Genomic DNA, 20,614 nt, shown 5'->3' with positions numbered 1-20,614 from the left:
CACGATCGAGTAGTTAGCATTCCTGTTTCGTATTGTGGCCGCCGCGAGTTCTGATGTCTCTCCAGTATCGACTGTTCTGACTGAGCCATTGGCCGTGTCACATGTGTGAAAATTATATAAAGTTATTGAACTTATTTTTTCTTTAAAGAATATAAACCTAACAATTATTTATTTTAATCCGTCTTATCACAATATTTAAAATTTCTTATAATTAAGATAATAAAATATCATTGATGTTCCATATCGATCAATCGATATGGAACATGTTCCAAAATGTAAATCGATCAATCGATATGGAACATCAATGATATTTTATTATCTTAATTATAAGAAATTTTAAATATTGTGATAAGACGGATTAAAATAAATAATTGTTAGAATATTCACAATATGACGCAATTACACTATCTTAATATAAACCTATTTAAGATTTTCATTAGCAAATACAGCTTCATTAAAATAATATAACTAACTAACTAACTAACTAGATGGCTTACCGAACCCGAAGGTTCATCACCGAATTAACCAAAGCCCTCCACCGGACCCTGTCCTGGGCCAACAAAATCCAGTTTCCTTCAACTCCTATCTCCCATAGATCCCGCCTGAGATTATCCTCCCATCTACGTCTAGGTCTCCCCAGCGGTCTCTTCCCTTCAGGTTTCCCAACCAGTACCCGGTGCACACCTCTTGTCCCATCCATGCGCGCTACATGTCCCGCCCATCTCACTCTTCTCGACTTAATCACCCTCACAATACTGGGGGAGCAGTACAGATTTTTAAGCTCGTCATTGTGCAGTTTTCTCCACGCCCCATCGTCTTCCCTCTTAGGCCCAAATATCCTCCTCAACACCCGATTCTCAAACACCTGCAATCTGTGTTCCTCCCTCTGAGTGAGAGACCATGTTTCGCACCCATACAAAACAACAGGCAAGATTATTGTTTTGTATACTTTAATTTTCAGGTTCTTAGAAATCAGACGGGAAGACAAAATATTTTGGACTGAGAAGTAGCAAGCATTTCCGGAATTTAGTCTCCTCCTAACTTCCTCACAAGTATCATTTTGATTTGTTATTGTTGTTCCCAAATATTTGAACTTTGTAACCCTTTCAAAGGATTTATTAGCTACCCTAAGATAATTTTGCCCGCCTGTCTTCTGATGACGAGATACTAACATGTACTTAGTTTTTTCTGAATTTACTTCCAGCCCCACTTGTCTACCAGCCTCTAGTAAAACTTCTGCGTTCCTCTTTATTGTATTTATATCGTCCCCCAATAAATTAACATCATCAGCATATGCCAATAGCTGATGTGTCCCGTTCAATTGCAAACCCTCCTGCCTACCTTGGACCTTCCTGATGGCGTATTCTAGCGCAAAGTTAAAGAGCAAGGGAGACAAAGCATCTCCTTGTTTTAGACCGTTCTTGATGAGGAATGTCTCAGATACATATTTACCTACTCGAATTTTGCTGCAGGTTTCATTTAAGCACATTTTTATTAGACCCACTAGCTTCTTTGGTATACCAAATTCAATAAGAATATTATATAGCACTTCTCTCTTCACAGAGTCATAGGCTTTTTTGAAATCTATAAATAACTGATGTACAGTCCCACCGAACTCCCATTTTTTCTCTAGTATCTGACGAATGCAAAAGATCTGATCAATCGTTGATCTGTTTCGTCTGAACCCACACTGATGATCCCCAATAGTTTCATTCGCATATGGGGTTAATCTTGCCAAAAGAATGTTGGATAGAATTTTGTATGAGGTTGATAGCAGCGATATTCCTCGGTAATTACCACACTCAGTCTTGTCCCCCTTCTTATAAATAGGAATAATTATGGATTCCTTCCATTGATGTGGCATCTCTTCCTTATCCCAAATTAACTGAATAAGCTTATGGATCCTCATATGCAACCCTTTGCCACCTGCTTTAATTAATTCGGCCGGAATCTGATCAATTCCTGGAGATTTATAACTTTTCAACTTCCCAATGGCTAGTTCCACTTCATCTAAGCTAGGTTCTGGCACCAACAGTTCAGCTGTATGCATTTTAATCTGTCTAATATCACCAGTATTATGAACATTTAAGAGCTCGCTAAAGAAATTTTTCCACCTATTCACAATTTTTATTGGATCTGCAAGCAAATTGCCACTATCATCCTTTACCAAATTAGTCTGGGGTTGATATCCTTTCTTAAAGTTATTAATGCCTCTGTACAGGTCTCTGATGTTTTTTTCCTTATTATTTGTCTCAAGTTCAGCAATTTTGCCCTTCAGGTATTCCCTTTTCTTAGTCCTAAAGGTTCTACTAGCCTCACGTCTCACGTTACATAGATTATCCGCATTTCTTTTGTTTGGGTTCTGCAACCATTGAAATTTTGTTTGCTTCCTTCGATCTATTAATTTTGAACATTCTTCATCAAACCACGGTTTATTTTGCTTTCTCCTGTAGTATCCTAGTTTCTCTTTTGCTGAAATTTTGATGCAGTTTCTGACATTTTCCCACTCCCTGTTGATGTCCACACTTTCATTATCCTCATTTGCCTCTAAAATTTGAAACCTATTCGAAATTTCAACTTGATATTGTTCCTTTGCCTCTCCCTCACTTAATTTTTTCAAATCAAATCTTTCTGTGTCAAAATTTTGTTTAGTTCGTCTACTTACTGAAAGCCGCTCCCTCACTTTTGCTACCACCAGATAATGATCAGTGTCGCAATCTGCTCCTCTGAATGATCTCACATCAATTACATTTGTCTGCCTTCTCTTATCTACTAAAACATGATCTATTTGATTGTGTGTTCTGCCATCTGGGGAAGTCCAAGTGTATTTATGAACATCACGGTGTGGAAATTTTGTACTTTTTACAATTAAATCTTTTGACGTAGCGAAGGTCACTGCTCTGACGCCATTATCATTACTAAGTGCATGGAGACTCTCGCTGCCTATTGTGGGTTTGAAGACATCCTCCCTCCCAATTTTTGCATTGAAATCTCCTAGCAGAATTTTCATGTGATACTTGCCAAATGTATCAAATACTGATTCCAATTCTTCATAAAAGCTATCCTTGATATCATCGCTTTTGTCTTCAGTTGGGGCATGAACATTAAGGACAATGATGTCGCACCAACGTCCTTCCAAAATTACGTAAGACAACCTGTCACTAACAAATTCTACTCTCTTAACTGCTGCCCTAATTCTGCTATGAACAAAAAAACCCGTCCCTAGCTGATGATTGTCATTCCCCTTTCCATAGAAAAATGTAAAATTGTCCACTGGGATCGTGCCCTCCCCTTCCCATCGCACTTCCTGCACTGCCACTAAGTCTAACTTATAATTCCCTAATTCCCTACACACTGATTTCAGTGCCCCAGCCCTATAGAGGCTCCTAATGTTCCAGGTACCAAATCTCATGTCCTTTTTCAATTGCCGTGGTCGTGCCAAAGAGTCCGTCCTGATCCGAGGCTTGGTTGATTTTTTCGTAACACATATTTTTTTTAAAGGTGAAAGGTTGTTAGCCCTACACCCAACCCCCAACCTGGAGGACCAGGGTATCACTCTTAGTCTAGCGCATCTCCTTAGACCTGTCCGGCTTGGGTGACCCTACCATGAGCCGAAGCTCAGGCCGGCATAGCCCTAAGGGTCATTTGAGCACGCAAGCCTCCTCACCCGGCAGCTTGCCTTCGACAAGGTGGTGATACCTTCGAGAAGGTCATTAAAATAATATACATTTTATATCTTATAGCAGACTTTATTGCATTTATATATGTTCCACACACTTTTTTTTTACATTTTTTAGTTTGTTTGTAATACATAATGCTGCAAAATAAGAATACGTAATGATATAATATTATGTACACACTCAGAAAGCACGAGTTGAAGCTAAAGGTTTAATTTCCTCGTTGTCAACAACAAATGACTATAATTTTCACAGTTGGGGTACCGAAAATTTTTACGTCTACAAAAGTCAGAATAAGAAAGTTGATAGGGGGGGGGGGGCGCTGAGGACTTGAAAGAAGAATAGTAAAGTAGTCTTTTTATTTTCACTCAAACAGGTCTTATGACGTAGAGATGGTGGCCATAGCTCTGGCAGTGCTGACTACCCAGCTGATGACCTCCGAAACACAGTGCTCGCTAACTTGATGACCTCTGGACTCCCAGCGAGGGCTCCTGAGGGATGTGGGGGGTGGACTTTCTGATCGTCTCCTTCAGTCTGATTCACATTGAAATTTTAACGCTTGATACTTTGGTTCCAATCTATGAACTGGCTCCTGTAATCTGCCTACAAAACCTGAGACAGCTCTCAGCGTGATTTCCGGCGTTGCTACGCCCAGCACTCCACAAGGAGAAGAGGAGTCCTTGTAGGGAGCCAGGGTGCAAGAGACCTTCACCCAGGAGCTGGCCTTCTATTTGCAGAGTAGTTAATCTTCAACGTGGACCAATCTTGCAGGTACGTGTACAGACAGAGATCTAGCCAGGATAAGAGACAAAGCGTTTAGGGGGCGGCGGGGCCGACGGGAAGGTTGGTGGCGGCGACACGGAAGCCAAGTGAATCAGCGTGGTACTTGACGCTCTGGACAAGACCGTGGCCATCCACGTAAGAGTATCCTCCGTGGGTAGTTCCATCAGCGGCGCGAGCCTCGTGCTTCTCAGAGTTCCTGTCGGCGTACCCATAGCTGTACTGTCCCAAGGTGTCCTGAGCCTGGTACTGGCTGGAACCAGACACGACGGGGGATGCAAGGGCGACAGCTGGTGCGGGGGCGGCATACACAGCTGGTGCGGGGGCGGCATACACAGCTGGTGCGGGAGCTGCCCGAGCCAAAGCTATAGCAGGAGCGGGGGCGGCGATGGCAACGGGCTCAGCGTGAGCGGAGACGGTGGAGTAACCAAAGCTCCTGACTGGCTCAACAAGTGCGACGGGGGCGGGGGCGGCGACTGCAACGGGAGCAGCACGAGCTACTGAGACAGCAGGAGCGGGGGCGGCGAGGACAACGGGGTCGGCGTGAGCAGAGACGGTGGAGTAACCAAAGCTCTTGACTGGCTCAACAACTGCGACGGGGGCGGGGGCGGCGACTGCAATTGGACCTGGAGCTGCTGCGACGGTTGAGTAACTGAAACCCCTAGCGATGGGGGCGGCTGCATAAGCTGCGGGGGCGGCGGCGTAGGATGTAATGGCTGCGGGGGCGGCGGCGTAAGATGCAATGGCTGCAGGGGCGGCGGCGTAGGATGCAATGGCTGCAGGGGCGGCGGCGTAGGATGTAATAGCTGCGGGGGCGGCGGCGTAGGATGTAATAGCGGCGGGGGCGGCTCCATGAAAGAGGCCGACGCTGCGCTTCTTACGACCCAACAGACTCCTGGCCTCGGCGTGGGCGGCAAAGTGAGCAGCTCTGGCTGCGACAACTTCAGGAGTTTCGAGGGGAACTCCAGCGGCTATGGCAGGAAAAGCGATGGGAGCGGGGGCGGCGTGGATAATAGGAGCTAAGGGAGCGGCGGGGGCAGAGGGGCCGACGGGAAGGTTAGTGGCGGCGACACGGAAGCCGTTGATGGGGTCAGAGACGTAGCTGGCGCTCTGCACAAGGCCGTGTCCGTCGATGTAGGAGTAACCTCCGCGGGTGATGCCGTCGGCGGTGCGGGTCTCGGTCTTGGCGCTCGGGCCGCCAGAGTAGCCGTAGCTGTACTGTCCCAGAGTGTCCTGAGCGTGGTACTGGCTGGACACAGAGGTGGCGATGCCCACAGGGGCAGCGATGGCTACAGGGGCGGCTGCATAGGGCAAGGCACCCAGGATGCTGGGGTTTGCGGCGGCCAGAGCCATCAGACAGGAGACGATCACCTGCACAAACACCTTCAATTGAACTACAAGTCCTGCGCCAGTGATGGCCAACTTTATCGACATCTGACACCACTCATACAGTTTTACAAGCGCTAATTTGATTTCGTGTTTAGGATAAGAATACATTTTATTTCAATTCTATGTTTCCTCCTATAATGCCTAAAGTTCTGGTAACTCGATGAAAGAGATCTATGAGAAATACGTTTTATTCTCGACACTGTCTATTTCAATTATTTTCATTTGAGAAGCGCATGAAATCAGATTTAAAAATTCATATCATGAACGACATAAATATTATGTTATTGGATTTTCATGATAGCAGCAATTCAGAATATGTCCTTCGGGATTATGACGCCGTACAGTCTTGTACGTGGTTACCAGAGTCTCAGAGGAACGTACAGCTTCTATCTTCATGGTAGGAGTGAAAATATTCATCTACAAACTGAAGAAGGTGATATATTCCTTAAAAACATTGGTAACCTCCTACAAGTCCTGACAGCTTTTCATTCCAGAACCCCACGTATGAATTACAAAACCATTTCGTAAATCATGAGGTAGAAGATAATACCATAAGATGATTGTGCCAAAGGAATTAATTCAAACAGAGCTATCTCTTTAAATCTAAAATAGCTAAGGCGGTTAAAATCAGGTTCTTTATCTGCAAATTCTTTCAGGTTATTCAACCACACACACACACACAATTAAGATGTTACTTATTGCTTTAAAAACAATTTTTTTTCTCAGAAAATCTGTCACAGATGTTACAAACTTATTTGCTAGAAATTATTGTTAATTACAAGAAATATGAACGAATCATCTGAAGCTCACAGCTGTGAATAGCGGAGATCGATATTCCTAACACAACGCCAGATAAAGGCGTGCTTTAGTACAGATTGTACTTATGGAAATATTATAAACTATAAAGTAGATATGGATCGTACTGAAGGTTACTAAGTTTGTGGCTAAGAAAATAAGGTCTATGCGTAGCACAAACAACTTTTAAATAGCATTTCCTATTATGGAGTCTCTGAAGGCGTTTGACAAGTTCCCTCGCGTAAAAAACGCCATGCATCAGTCCCAAAGCACGCAAAAGCGTGATCCTAATTTCAAATGTTACGGAACTTATAACTAATAACAAAGGAATTAAATGCTGATAGGAAAGTATTTTAAATTTATCTCAACTCCACTGTCCAGGAGAATGAGCGGGAAAAGATGAAACCCCAGTTTTGAACGCACAGACATTCCGAATGAGTTAGTCCTGATTTCTTAAGACAGCTTTTGTTTAGAGGCGTCCTGGAGTAATGTAATGAGACTAGATATAACTCCCCCATTATGTGCTCACTTTATGTACTGATGTAAAGAATTAAGATTAAGATTTGCCTCGGAACTTCCCACTAATGCCATCTCGCGCCATTGCGTTCTACAAACTTAGCCCATCATAAACAGGACAATGGCTGTTGCCCCGTGCAAATCTGGTAGAAGTTTACCGACGTTTCAGAGGTGCTCCCTGCCTTCATCGACAGGGCAAATATCTCTGATTCGTCGGTAAAATTCTACCAGATTTGCGCGGGGCAATAGCCCAGAAGACAGCCATCGTCATTTTCACAGCCGTGAGAACCTGAAGTCTCACAAAGTCAACTTACCAAGCACTTCATTGTTGCGGGTATTGTTGTTGAGTTAGCTGTTAGCTATTCCAGAAGGAAGCTAGGAGCGACTGTGAACGAATTCCCAATCTGTCCGTCTTATATACGATTGCTCTGACACAAGGCTCGGGGCTGATTTTTAACTTTGCACTTTCAGTAATTGTAGTGGCCGTTGCTTCCGTGGACCGGAGGTGGGGGAGAGGTTATCCGTGACCTAGACCGAGCCGTAGGATGGGGGACCATATCCCTTCCCCAATAAAAATCATACGGGGCTGCCTGCCAGGTGGGGCCGCCAGTTCCGCGTAGGTTAGGAATCCCAAACTCGAACATTCTTTAATTTCTACTTTAGTAGGTAAAAGACTATATGGAAGACTTAGTCGTATATGGGAGGATAATATTAAAATAAAATCTTGAAGAAATAGGGCTTAAGGACGCAAACTTTACTCAATTAACTTAATACAAATCTAAAACTTCTTTACGATGGTTAAGAGTCAATTGAATAAAAATTTTCTTGGATATTATCCATCGTCTAGTAAATATAAAACGTAAAAAGACGTTTCGGAGATGGGACTCTATCTCCGTCTTCAGGTTCCTACACAGTTGGGCGCACTAGATAGAGCTAATCCCTATCTCCGGTCCGGAGATTTACGTTTTATATTTACTAGACGATGGATAATATCCAAGAAAATTTGTATTGAATTAACTTAATACAGGAGAAAAACGTGGAGGGCTGTTGTGGATACCGTAATGTACATACGTGTCTCACGCGAAAATTATTTAACTAAATGAGCGTCTGTTAGCCTATTAAGAATTCGGTTAGCTTTTATTTCGACATAAACTGGATTAAAGTGTTTCAGGACAGGGTCTTGTTGGTAGACATTGCCGTGTCGTGTATCTGAAGCACGAAAACACCGCGCACGTCCGTCTTACGTGTGATTTAACCAATGCCGGATATAAATCCACGCGTGCAACTTCGGAAAGTCCGTAAAACCCTGAAATGTATCATGTCAGACAAAACGGACGTGGAAACGGAAGTTCTCAATCCAAGACTAAGGAAGACTGCGACCAGTATCATAGCAATTAACTGCAGCTTGTCGGCTGGTATGTTTCGACTGTTAATTACTTTCTTATCGAACATTAATTTTATACTAAGAATCTGAGCCACTGAAGTTTTGAATGCAAATTTGTCGGCGTTCGTTCACTAATTGATAATAAATCCAATAAAGATATTTATGTAACTACTCTCATATAATTCCCTGCGTCTGTGCAGTTACTCTGCAGTGATACTGGATATTGTTCGATGTCTGGGGCAAACGTTTTATGGTCTTTGTAACAAGTGTACAAAATTAACACGTAATTGATAATTATATGTCTCCGTAGTTACGTATGTTTTATTTTTAAAACTGTTTAATGCATTTCGATTGTATCTGGGTAGAAATTATATTATAGTCCGCACAAAGTATGACACCTAATTGAATTAGAAGCTCAACTTTTATTTATTTTCAGTTTAATAAACTAATGGCTTAGTCTGTACGTATACAACGCTGAATAATAGGATGATTATAATTGGCATTTACGTGGAGGGACTGAGAAAAACCATAAATGTTACTCAGGATAGCCGGTGTCTGGGCCGAGGGTTGTGCGCGGGACATGCCGAACATGGGTAAGAAATATTAATTAATAGACTGTAAAATTTTGATATAAAATCGAACTGTGGGGAAAATATAATTTTAGATTTAAATTTAATAGAAAAACTGTTCATCATAGAAAAAAATGTACATAGATCTAATTACGATATACAACCTTTACTGTTAAATATTATACGCCGTATTTAGTGAAACACTGTGAGAATAATTTGGTTGCAGAACAGTGCAGTGTCTTTATGTTAGCTTTGCAGTAATATACCTAAATGTTAAATTAATTAATATTAAGGTCGACGATATACAGAAACTCGACACGAATGTGATTGGGGAAATATGTTCGAGTATAACTTTCGATTCTTCACTGTTATGAGAAAATAATATATTCGCCTGCCAACATGGAATTTATATATCGCTGCTTTAAATTTTGTATATTCTTGTGTTCGTGGAGACGACCAATAACATTAGCAGGAAAATTCTGAATATGGACGTTGAATTGGAAGTGAAACCAGCAACTAGTAAGATTTTCCAAGCATGCAGTACAAGTTTCAGTGTAACGCCCCGAAACAATATATCTTCGTATGCAAATAAATATAATTTCATAAATATTAGAAAAAAAGTTTTGGCCTGTGTATGCTAACTGAAAGTTTAAAATGTCGAAATCAGATTTAATTAGGCGTTTAAAGGGTTAACTGTACCCGTGAAGAAGAATTTCATATAATATAATAAATTTAATTCTATATAAGAAAAATTGAAATAATATTATTTAGTGACCTTAATATAAACTACGTCTGTAAAACTACAATCCAACTTATATTCAGACTATGGTCGATGGTATAAACTATTGGCAGTTTCGTTCAATATATCTCAAACAAATAAATACTCACAATAAAGGGGATTTGAATGCACGAATAAGCGAAAAATTAAACAATTCCTATATTTTCTCAAGGTTATATTGTAAATTTCAATGTATTTTAATCTACTGTATAGTGTATGGTGCTACTTTATGTGGGAGTAGACGAACGGAAATTAGGCAACCCGTCATTGGTATGGGCAGGAGGACCCATATGAGACAATCGTGAGAAATTCGAGCTGCATTCATAGTTGCAAACAAGACTAAAGAACCAAAGAAAATACATTGAAACCTGCACGAAACGGAAACTCAACTTCCAATACCAAATGCATCATATTTGTGAATTTTCTTCGAAATAAAACAAACAAGGATGACGTGGGTGTGTCACGAAGAATGCGCAGAGGAGATGAGTAATTCACACAAAATTTTGATCGAGAAACAGAAAGGAATAAGTCAACTTCTAAAACACGGGTGTAATCAGAAGATGATAAACGAATAATATACTAGGATGTGGACTGGATTCAACTGGCTTAGAATAGAGAGGAATGGCAAGTTCTTCTAAAACGGAAATAAATAAGTCTAAATTGTGAATTTTTTTTGGCAGTCGTGGAAAAACGAAGTAGCCTGCATTGAGCTGTACCTTCAATCTGTGCACTTCGTTAGTAGCAGGGAACACCGTTCGTTCTTAAAACACAGGTATTTTTCTAGAAAGCCATCAGGATAACGGATGTACTTATCAAGATACGAACCAGGGAGAGCTCAAATTCAACCCACAAGTTCTAACGACTATACCACAAAGTTTTTCAGCTGAAAAGGATTCTCGCACACTCTGTATGTAGCAGTAAAGCCAAGGTCAATGTTGTTTAAGGTCAATTTTCATATTTTCGAAGCAAAAAAAAAAAAGTAATTTGTAAAATTACCATTACAAATTATTCAGCATTTAACGATGTTATATGCTACAGGTTACCTATATTTGGTCACTGAAAGACAGTTTTTTTTTGTACAAGGAAACAATTCTGTCGATTTAGGCTTCAAATTTTCAGACTCCACCCAGTCATTACAAGAAATATATGTCACCCAATTCGTACATTTATCACATTGTAGAAAGATTAATAACTACAACAATTTTATTATTTATTATGCTAATAAATCTGCAGGGATAACAGTAATAGAAATGTAATTCATTATAGAAATATAAGAAGAATACATTCATAGAATGAGTGTTATTAATACATTACAAGATTGTTATGTCGTCTACTTTCCAGAAAGTTTAGATGCAATATAAGCCTGCGTATGAATGTGAAATGCAGTTTATACTTTTAGAGGAAATTAAGTGTTAAGGAAATACTGACGCTTCAGATACATGAAACAAGTCAATAATTTAGAATATTACGTAACTACAAACTTAGCGATTTATACAGGTAATGAAATATAGTAAGTTAGAGCGACAAATTCGACATGTATTAGTAATTTAAATAAATTAGTATAGAATTCTGACGGCAAACTTCTCTGACTGCCTATGAGAAATGAGGGTAATATTAACATAGATTTTAGGGAAACTGGTTAATTGGAGAGGAGATGGACAGAACCGACTCAGGATCGTGTCCAGTAGACGACTTTACTACGAGCTACGTTATTGGCAATAAATTACTTCGCTAATATCCACTTAATTCTCACCTCTAAATAGCATCCTAAGTATTCCTATTTCAAATTTTAAGATAATTATCCACTGTTTCTCTCCATAAATTATCAGCTTATCTGTCTTCACGAATAAGTCTAATTTTAACAAAATTGGTTTGTCGCACATATCACCAACCCCGAACAACGTTACGTCTACACGTGTGCTACGACGTTGCTCTAGAGGTTCGCGGATCTAAACCAGAAAAATTCTGTGCAGTTATGAGTGTCATGACCTCCCTCACCAAGCATGAAACGTTGGCATAGCAACGTCGAATGTATCTCCTTCGTTTCACTCTTTGTTTCTTTCTTGTATATTCTTATAAATGCCACGGTGGTCTAGCGGTCAGAACGCTGGCCTTGTAATCCTGGGGTCTCGGGTTCGATTCCCGGCGGTGCCCGAATTTATAACTTGTGTTGGGCAAGGCCGTGGTCTAGGCAACACGGAGTTTTCCTCCGTGGCATCCCAACAATTACTCCATTCACACACAGAAGAAGGCAATGGCAAACCACTTCTGGATCATCTGCCAAGAACGTATATGAACAGGTCCCAGTCCGAGAAAAGGATGGAAGGATCCTGTTCATATGGACCTGTCGTCAGACAGAACACTAAATAATAATAAGTTGAGGTGGTCTAGCGGTTAGAACGCTGGCCTTGTAATCCTGGGGTCTCGGGTTCGATTCCCGGCGGTGCCCGAATTTATAACTTGTGTTGGGCAAGGCCGTGGTCTAGGCAACACGGAGTTTTCCTCCGTGGCATCCCAACAATTACTCCATTCACACACAGAAGAAGGCAATGGCAAACCACTTCTGGATCATCTGCCAAGAACGTATATGAACAGGTCCCAGTCCGAGAAAAGGATGGAAGGATCCTGTTCATATGGACCTGTCGTCAGACAGAACACTAAATAATAATAATAATAATAATAATAATAATATTCTTATAATAATCGATAGGTGAAGAGGTCATTTACCATTGATCAACTTAGAAAAAGCATTCGACAGTGGCTAAAATAACCAGTTTAAGCACTAAAAATGTTGGCGAAACAGTAATAGGATCTACATGTATGCTACAGGACTCCATTTGTTCTTACTGTATCTCGTCTTAACATTGTTCCTGCTAACCGTAACCTTTCTCGTCATTCCCAGGAAACTTTAAGCAATTTATCACGTCCTAGGGTGGGAAAATTGCAAGTAAGGCCTTGGGATTGGCGAGTCTCGTCATATACTGACCAAGAAACAGCATGTGAGTTGCAGGTCACGGATAAAGAGTGTAACATACCGATCAGGATTCTTTCTACCGATGAAAGTCGTGCGACAACTGTTCTGAGTTCAATTGCTCCAGATGATGCATATCAGTCACATATTTTTAAAACCGGACAACGTAACTCAGCGATACTCCGGTGCCACAGTAAACAACAGCAAGGTATATTTTCTTATATGATAACTAAAAGTCACGAAAATCCGTGTTCTTGTCGGACCTAAAAGGTTCATTTATGTGTTTAAGTAAGCTTATTCACTAAACCGTACCTTAAGCTGGTTTAGTCCCAGCTAAGTCCAGATCTCACAATGGATGTCTTCACATGAGGTTATCCAACTGAAGATTTGAATACATGTCATGTTTCCCAAGTTCCATAAAAAGAGAAGTATTAATTTCCTACGAAGTTTTGTAAAGAAAGATTTGCATTCTTTTATTTACTCGTTTTGGTCTAGCGGTTAGAACGCTGGCCTTGTAATCCTGGGGTCTCGGGTTCGATTCCCGGCGGTGCCCGAATTTATAACTTGTGTTGGGCAAGGCCGTGGTCTAGGCAACACGGAGTTTTCCTCCGTGGCATCCCAACAATTACTCCATTCACACACAGAAGAAGGCAATGGCAAACCACTTCTGGATCATCTGCCAAGAACGTATATGAACAGGTCCCAGTCCGAGAAAAGGATGGAAGGATCCTGTTCATATGGACCTGTCGTCAGACAGAACACTAAATAATAATAAATAAATGTGCGCAACATTTTATGAAAGTTTATCAAATTATATTTTGTCAAACAAATTTTTGTATGCCTCTGTTACTTCCCCCAATCGTCTCTGAATTATATATATCGTCATCACAAGTCCTTATCTTCATTATATATGAGATATTTATGTGCTGCCAAGTTTTCTGTCAGAAATTGTACATCGCAAATCATTTCTCGTCTTCTTGGTCGTTCGTGCAAGACACGTGCCTTCGATCCCATCCGACTTTTTTCCCAGTTCCTAACACGAATTTCCACGAGCAGCTACGTCAGTATTTTCACCTGAAATTTCAATCAGTGGGGCTGTGACATGTTGTCGGTTCACACAGACCGGACGGGCGGGGGACCTTGTCAATGTCGGCGAGTCGGGGCGTTGTATAGGATCGCTGGTAATCAAGGACAGGTACATTGCACCCTCCGACCTCCATCCTTCTTCTCTTACTTGTCAAACCTTCTGTCCTATTCGATTTAGAACTACGTAAGACTTGGAGCATTCACGACGAATGAATGCAGAAAAGTGTTCTCGGACAATCAGCCGTGTGAGAACAGAGTTATGATCCAACATTTCGAAGACTGTATTTTGTTCCATCATCATGGTTTGGTGATGACACGAATGTACGCGTATAAATGAGGTAATAGTCAAGATATCCTCTCGCCCTTACCTTAAGGTTAATTACAATGTACACATTATATCTCCACTCTGCCCTAACCTGAGTCCTTTGAAACTGATTAACATCCTCACATGCTTTTTCGTTAAAATATATTTTACTGTTATTGTCGTAACTAAATATACACGTCCCAAAAACTCTCTAGCTTTCGTGATTTACGACTAAAATTTTCTAATCTGGTGTCTTTTACCCGTGCCCTGCTCTCTAATTAATTAATTTCATAAACGTGTTTAACCCTTTTGGGCAACATTTCGTCGTCACAACCTGATGACCTGTCAGCCGTTCGCCCAAGCCTCAAACTGTAGGACCACCACCTGTCAGCTGTCCGCGACTGCTTATCTAATATATTCGTAGCTGCTTTCCATATCTGGAGTCTGTCTCCTTCAACGGGAACATGAGGACGCATAAGGGGCCGACTCAGAATCCACTGACTGGGTTATTTATTCTGGTATTCGACAGTCTTTGTTCAGTTTTTCTGTCAGCCCAATAAAATCCTCGCACTTGCGTCTGATTCAAGACAAGAAAACGAAATAAAACATCGACCTTTCGTTGTTACGGACTCATTCTTCACTTGTCAGATTTGTCAGGTATTTCGAAGTTCCACAATTACTCAGCATTAAGCAAGCGTCTCTTGTTCCGGCAAGAACGGCACAAGGAACTGTCGAATTTAATTCAAATTAACTCTCCGGCAGCAGACTTTACATAACTGTGGAGGTCATGTGGTGTGCACGGTGGAAATGAGACTTTGGGTTCGAAATTCTCAGGGGAAAAGACTGTTTAAGAAGCTATACGAAGGCATTATTCAAAATGCCCTTCGATAAACAGCCAATATTGCATCATATGCTTATTAAATTTAACTAATTCATGTAAAATTTTCTCCAAACTCCGCTTACGTCCAAATATTCTCCTCGGCAGTCTGTTTTCTAACATTTTCATTCTGTATTTTAACGTACGATTCCCGAATTCTCACATGAGAAATGCCCATAACCGTGAAGTATAATACAATTTTAATTATATCCAAATAAACATAAGAAATGTTTTTAATGGTGTAAACGCATTTCATTATGTTCTTATTATTAATATAACTATTGTTTATCCAAGAGTGACTGAAACTGCCTGGTCTGTGCGAAACATAAGTACTATAAAGAACAACATTTAAGTTGTACTAGACTGTAATAATGAGGTTGATCTACACGTAAATGAACAAAAAGTATGTCCACATCTCGTCATCAGAATTCAGAAAAAAAACATTTAATATACAGATAAATAATCAATCCTTCGAGAAATTAGCAAATTTCACATATTTGATAACGAGAGTAACAAATAAAAATTACGTCCCGTGAGTTCAATAAAACAGAGAATTTCTCAAGTAACTGATCACAGAAGGCGACTAGGCAATGATTCGTCACTACTACAGTTCGATCTCAATGAGTCTCCTTCTGTGCGTAAGGATTTGAGGTTTAGACGGCGGTGAGTCTGAGTTCTTCTGTGTCATTCATTTGCCAACAAATCCTTCGGACTCCGAACAACAAAATAATTATATAGTGTTTAAATCTTGTCCGTCTAATCACAATAAATTCTTATTAAATATTAAAATATTACATTAATTAACATTTAAAATATTTAAAATATTAAATGATGTTCTTTATCGAAATATTCGATTTACATTAGACCATCATTTTTCACTAATGTAAATCGAATATTTCGATAAAGAACATCATTTAATATTTTAAATGTTAATTAATGTAATATTTTAATATTTAATAAGAACAAAATAATTATTCCAACACCTATTCTCAATTTTACTATATTCAGAAGTGAAACAGCTTCATAAAGGGACACAAGAACTGTTTTCTTTCAAACGTAGAAATTTTATTTACAGAACTGTCTCCTGGCAAATCAAAATCTTCACGTGACCACGAATAAAATATCATGAGTAATAACACAAATCAACCAAAAGGCCAAGACGAATTATAATAGGCATAAAAATGCGATTCAAATACTACACCAACAAACTAAAGTAACATGTAAGTCATTAAATGAAATATGGCCGTACTACAAACATTAGTCACATGATGATATGGGAAAATAATTATTAAGCTACATCTCCCTGATGATGGAGACAGCAGGGACCTCTGAAAGGTCGGTAAACTTCTACCAGACTACACGGAACAACAATTTCCAAGAGACAGACATATTTTCAACATTTTTACGTATTACCTCATTCGATAAAATGTCCTTTCCCGTAACTCCGATTAAGTATCTCGGAAATCTAATATGGTCTCTTGCCTTATTTTCTTAAGGCCCAAGTTTAGCTGCCAAATTGTGTAGGCAATTTAGATACAATGTTACGCAATCTGTGTAAAAGTGTCCATATTAATTTCTAGAGTGGACAAACCAACAAATATTAACACTGGTTAGGTTAGGTTTGTTCACTCTAGAAATTAATACACTACACGGTATGCAAAGTTTTAACATATTAATTTCGTTTGACAGAAAGTTATTAGAATAGTGACATCTAGGATGTTATGGCGGACCGGGGGCACGTGGATAAACTGAGGAAGACAGCGAATGAATTTTATTATTTTATTTTTTATTTAGTGTTCTGTGTGACGACAGGTCCATATGAACAGGATCCTTCCATCCTTTTCTCGGACTGGGACCTGTTCATATACGTTCTTGGCAGATGATCCAGAGAAGTGGTTTGCCATTGCCTTCTTCTGTGTGTGAATGGAGTAACTGTTGGGATGCCACGGAGGAAAACTCCGTGTTGCCTAGACCACGGCCTTGCCCAACACAAGTTATAAATTCGAACCCGAGACCCCAGGATTACAAGGCCAGCGTTCTAACCGCTAGACTGGCAGAATTTTAAATGAGATGTCTCTTGGAGCACGAGAAGTAAACAGAAGAAGTGATTTGGGGAAAATTGTTTGCGATGTGCATGAAAATGGCTCAGGACTGTGTTAAACGACGGGCTTTTGTTATTATCGGATTGAGTCGTCGGGTTTCTGTTACCACAGACTTGTCCAGGAGAGTTAATAGTTAATACATGCCAAATTCCAGCTGCTGAGTGTTTATGTTAACCGTCTTAGTCTGGTTAACAACGTACCGTATGGAGTACCAATGTACTTAGGAAATAAGACAGGAGGCTTACACGGTTAACAGGAACGCTCCGCCATTGCCATATTCGAGGAATATTGCTCCTGACATGAAACTGATCCACTCAAGGTTCCTCGCGACCCACACTCAGCGGAAGCCAGGCCGTCGCCTTTCACAGGCGTCCCTGAGAGTCCAGCATGCAACAAAATCATCGCGGATTTGCAGTAAGTGAACGCTTTTCTGACTCAGAAAATCGTAGATCCTGCTATAATTCAACAGGCACATTAGTTTGTGTAATCTACGACATGAACGTCGTCAGTGTCATTCAGACAGTTGACGTCATGAAGATGGCCGTCTTCTGGGTTGTAGCGCCGTGAAGTCCGATAGATGTTTACCGGAGTTTCAGAGGTACTTGCTGCCTCTATCATCAGAGCGATAATTACCATCTCTACTACTTAATACGTGTTCAGTATAACACAGAAGACCTACAGATTTAATGAGTGCATACGTTCTTATATGCATAATACGAAAAGCTTAATTAACCAATATAAATTGTTATAATTGTCTGTGTGTTTAATTTTGTAATTTGTAGGACTATTTGACAAACATTTATTTTATGTTAAAAGAGAAAAAACCTGAAGATAAATTTAATATAAACAAAGTCGTATTGTTTAGCCACGTGTATCTACATTTTAAATAAAATCTCTCATCATTCAGTATAATAAAAAAAAACAATAAGATTATAGAACATAATAATTCAAATCTAAAACTTCTTTACGATGGTGAAGAGTCAATTGAATAAAAATTTTCTTGGATGTTATCCATCGCCTAGTAAAATATAAAACGTAAAACGACGTTTCGGAGATGGGACTCTATCTCCGTCTTCAGGTTCCTACACAGTTGGGCCCACTAGATAGAGCTAATCCCTATCTCCGGACCAAATTCAACGTAGTACGATATTATTGTGGAGAAGATAACAATATTCATTATCTCCCATGTTATCCATAATTGCCATCAATAACCAGACTGTGGGACAATTGAGTTGTTATTTGCTAAATCACTTCACGATATCAAGAGAATTCCGTCCGGAGTCAATACGCTGTCCAATTCCTCCAAGTCATTCAAGGCTACTCCTACTGAAATTGCGTTGTCCTTTCTAGATAATTCTACCACCGACGTCACGTGCCTCGAAGCAAATTAATTCGACACAGCCCTTCTTCAAGTCCGGTTTTAGACCACTGCACCCAGCAAGTTGGCGTTTCGCAAATGTTAAGAGTACTGTATTCCGAAGGTATTCAGTTCGTGAGTTTCCCCAGTCTCTCCCATTTTCCCCTCTGAGAACCCAAATACACATAAAACTATAAATACGCCTACTGTTTTGTACAGGTGTGAATATAAGGGAAAAGCCTCCATCATCAGGACGATGATGAAGGGAACAAGGACCTCTGAAACGTCGGTTAACTTCTACCAACTATATGGCGTAGGAACCTAGAAGACAGCCATCTTCAGACCCACAGCCGTGAGAACCTGAGATCTCGCATAGTATGAATGTTTGTACGAGGAAGTTCTAGGGAAGGCATTTGGAACCAAGCAGTTGGGGAATGGCGAAACTTACATAATGAGAAACTTCAAAACTTCTACTCTTCACCTAATATTGTTAGCTAATAACATATCTAAGTATAAGAAACGAGGACTAAATATATAGTTTAGTTGGAAAACTCGTAGGGTAATGCCACTAGGGAAACGTGGGTAGACGGTAGGGATTGGACTTAACCAGCTTACAGTACAGTTCAATGACGGTGATGGACACCGAAGAATCGACCTCCATAAATTCCTGGCATTTTTAACCAATGTTTAAGTATTAGCCGATCAAGAGATATCCTGTGCCGTAGCAATGTGAGAGACTTCAGATGTCTGAACGCGTCATCTAAGATCTGGCTGTTACAACTGACGACCTGGTCTGTCTGTTGTTGAAGGTGAACCAGCCTCCGATCATGTTCATTTTATCGGTAATTGATATGGCTTAGCAGAGCTACCGAATATTAAGTTGTTTTCTGAAAGGGAAGTGGCCTTACAGAAGTGATTTCCATCCACTTATCCACCAAAATCATTAACAACATTTGACATTCTGAAACCACGAGTAAGTTCAACGGTATCATTTTAGACGCACAGTACAATAACAAAATACGTTCTCGAGGAAGTATCTGGCTTAGGATACGGGCAGGAGACGAGCTGTTGCGAACACGGTAATGAACCTTTGGGTTCTAAAAATGATGGGGGAATTTTTGAACAAGAGGGGCATACTATCTTTTCAAGAAGAATTCTTCTCGGTTGAGTTAGTATAATTTACGGGCAGTCTGTGTTTAGGAGTGTCTACAGAATTGAATTTCAAAACGATGCTCACAGGACATCAAAACGAAAGAAATTCAGGATATTAATGCACGTAAAGACCATCCTCACGTAGATCTGTTGTTGGAATAACGAAATCAAGATGGCTGCAATGGGCTGGAATTGAGGGAAGCAAGCGATATGTACCGAAACATCTTGGAAAGTGGCAACTTTGAAGAACTGAGAAAGATATTTCATAGTTTTACTCAGATCTTCAAGGAAATGCCAGGATATTACTTCTAGACCATGATCGTTTACTTACGTGTTCCAAAAAAATCACACGCCTCTCGAACGTTCATATACTCAGGTGTTCATACGGCGTCATATAGTACAAGCAGCGTACTGCCGAGGATACCGGGTGGAGACAGGCCTTGGACTAGCCACGCACGCGCAGTAAACACGAGTCTCAAAATATAGTCACATTAATGTTCAGGCTAATTCAAATGGACCATGGAAGTGTGCCCTCTTCTCAAACAATGGAAAAATATGTCTTTGTATTCCTGACCCCATGTTTAATCTCCTCAACTAACGAAAAGACGATTAATGTCGTAAGGTATAATGCGCCCTGTAGTCTCGCAGAAACTGACCAACGTTTCAGAGGTACTTACTGCCTCCACCATCGGGGCCCAGGTCTGAGGCTAGCTCAACCAGGGAGGCCACAGACAGGCTTTCTTTCTGTCCTCTGCCCCATTTTCATCTGAAGACGGAAGCAGACCCCAACTTCCGAAACGTTTTAGTTTTATTGTTTAAAATTTTAACGATGAACAAAATCCAAAAGAACAATTTTACGTTTTATGAGCTTAATTTT

General features: G+C 40.4%; 1 protein-coding gene across 2 annotated transcripts; it reads right to left on the bottom strand.

Annotated features, from left to right (window-relative positions):
* Positions 1–3,728: 3,728 nt before the first annotated feature.
* Positions 3,729–20,172, bottom strand: LOC147873684 (uncharacterized). 2 transcript variants are annotated; one of them, XM_087350654.1, is made up of 2 exons: positions 20,069–20,172; positions 3,729–5,828 (listed from the first exon to the last, which is right to left on the bottom strand). In XM_087350654.1, exon 2 carries the CDS (start codon positions 5,808–5,810, stop codon positions 4,494–4,496), a length of 1,317 nt encoding a protein of 438 aa, XP_087206780.1. In that variant the 5' UTR covers positions 5,811–5,828; positions 20,069–20,172; the 3' UTR covers positions 3,729–4,493. The 2 variants fall into 2 exon arrangements, with proteins under 2 accessions (XP_087206780.1, XP_087206779.1); XM_087350653.1 differs by lacking the exon at positions 20,069–20,172 and adding an exon at positions 7,472–7,602.
* Between the last annotated feature and the right edge of the window lie 442 nt (positions 20,173–20,614).

The sequence above is a fragment of the Zootermopsis nevadensis genome, unplaced genomic scaffold (assembly GCF_977971745.1).
Source record: "Zootermopsis nevadensis isolate Lab colony 2312 unplaced genomic scaffold, Znev_1.0 Znev_ptg000017l, whole genome shotgun sequence".
Lineage (NCBI taxonomy): Eukaryota > Metazoa > Arthropoda > Insecta > Blattodea > Termopsidae > Zootermopsis > Zootermopsis nevadensis.
Note: the sequence above shows the minus strand (reverse complement) of the source record. Positions and strands in the feature narration are given on the sequence as shown.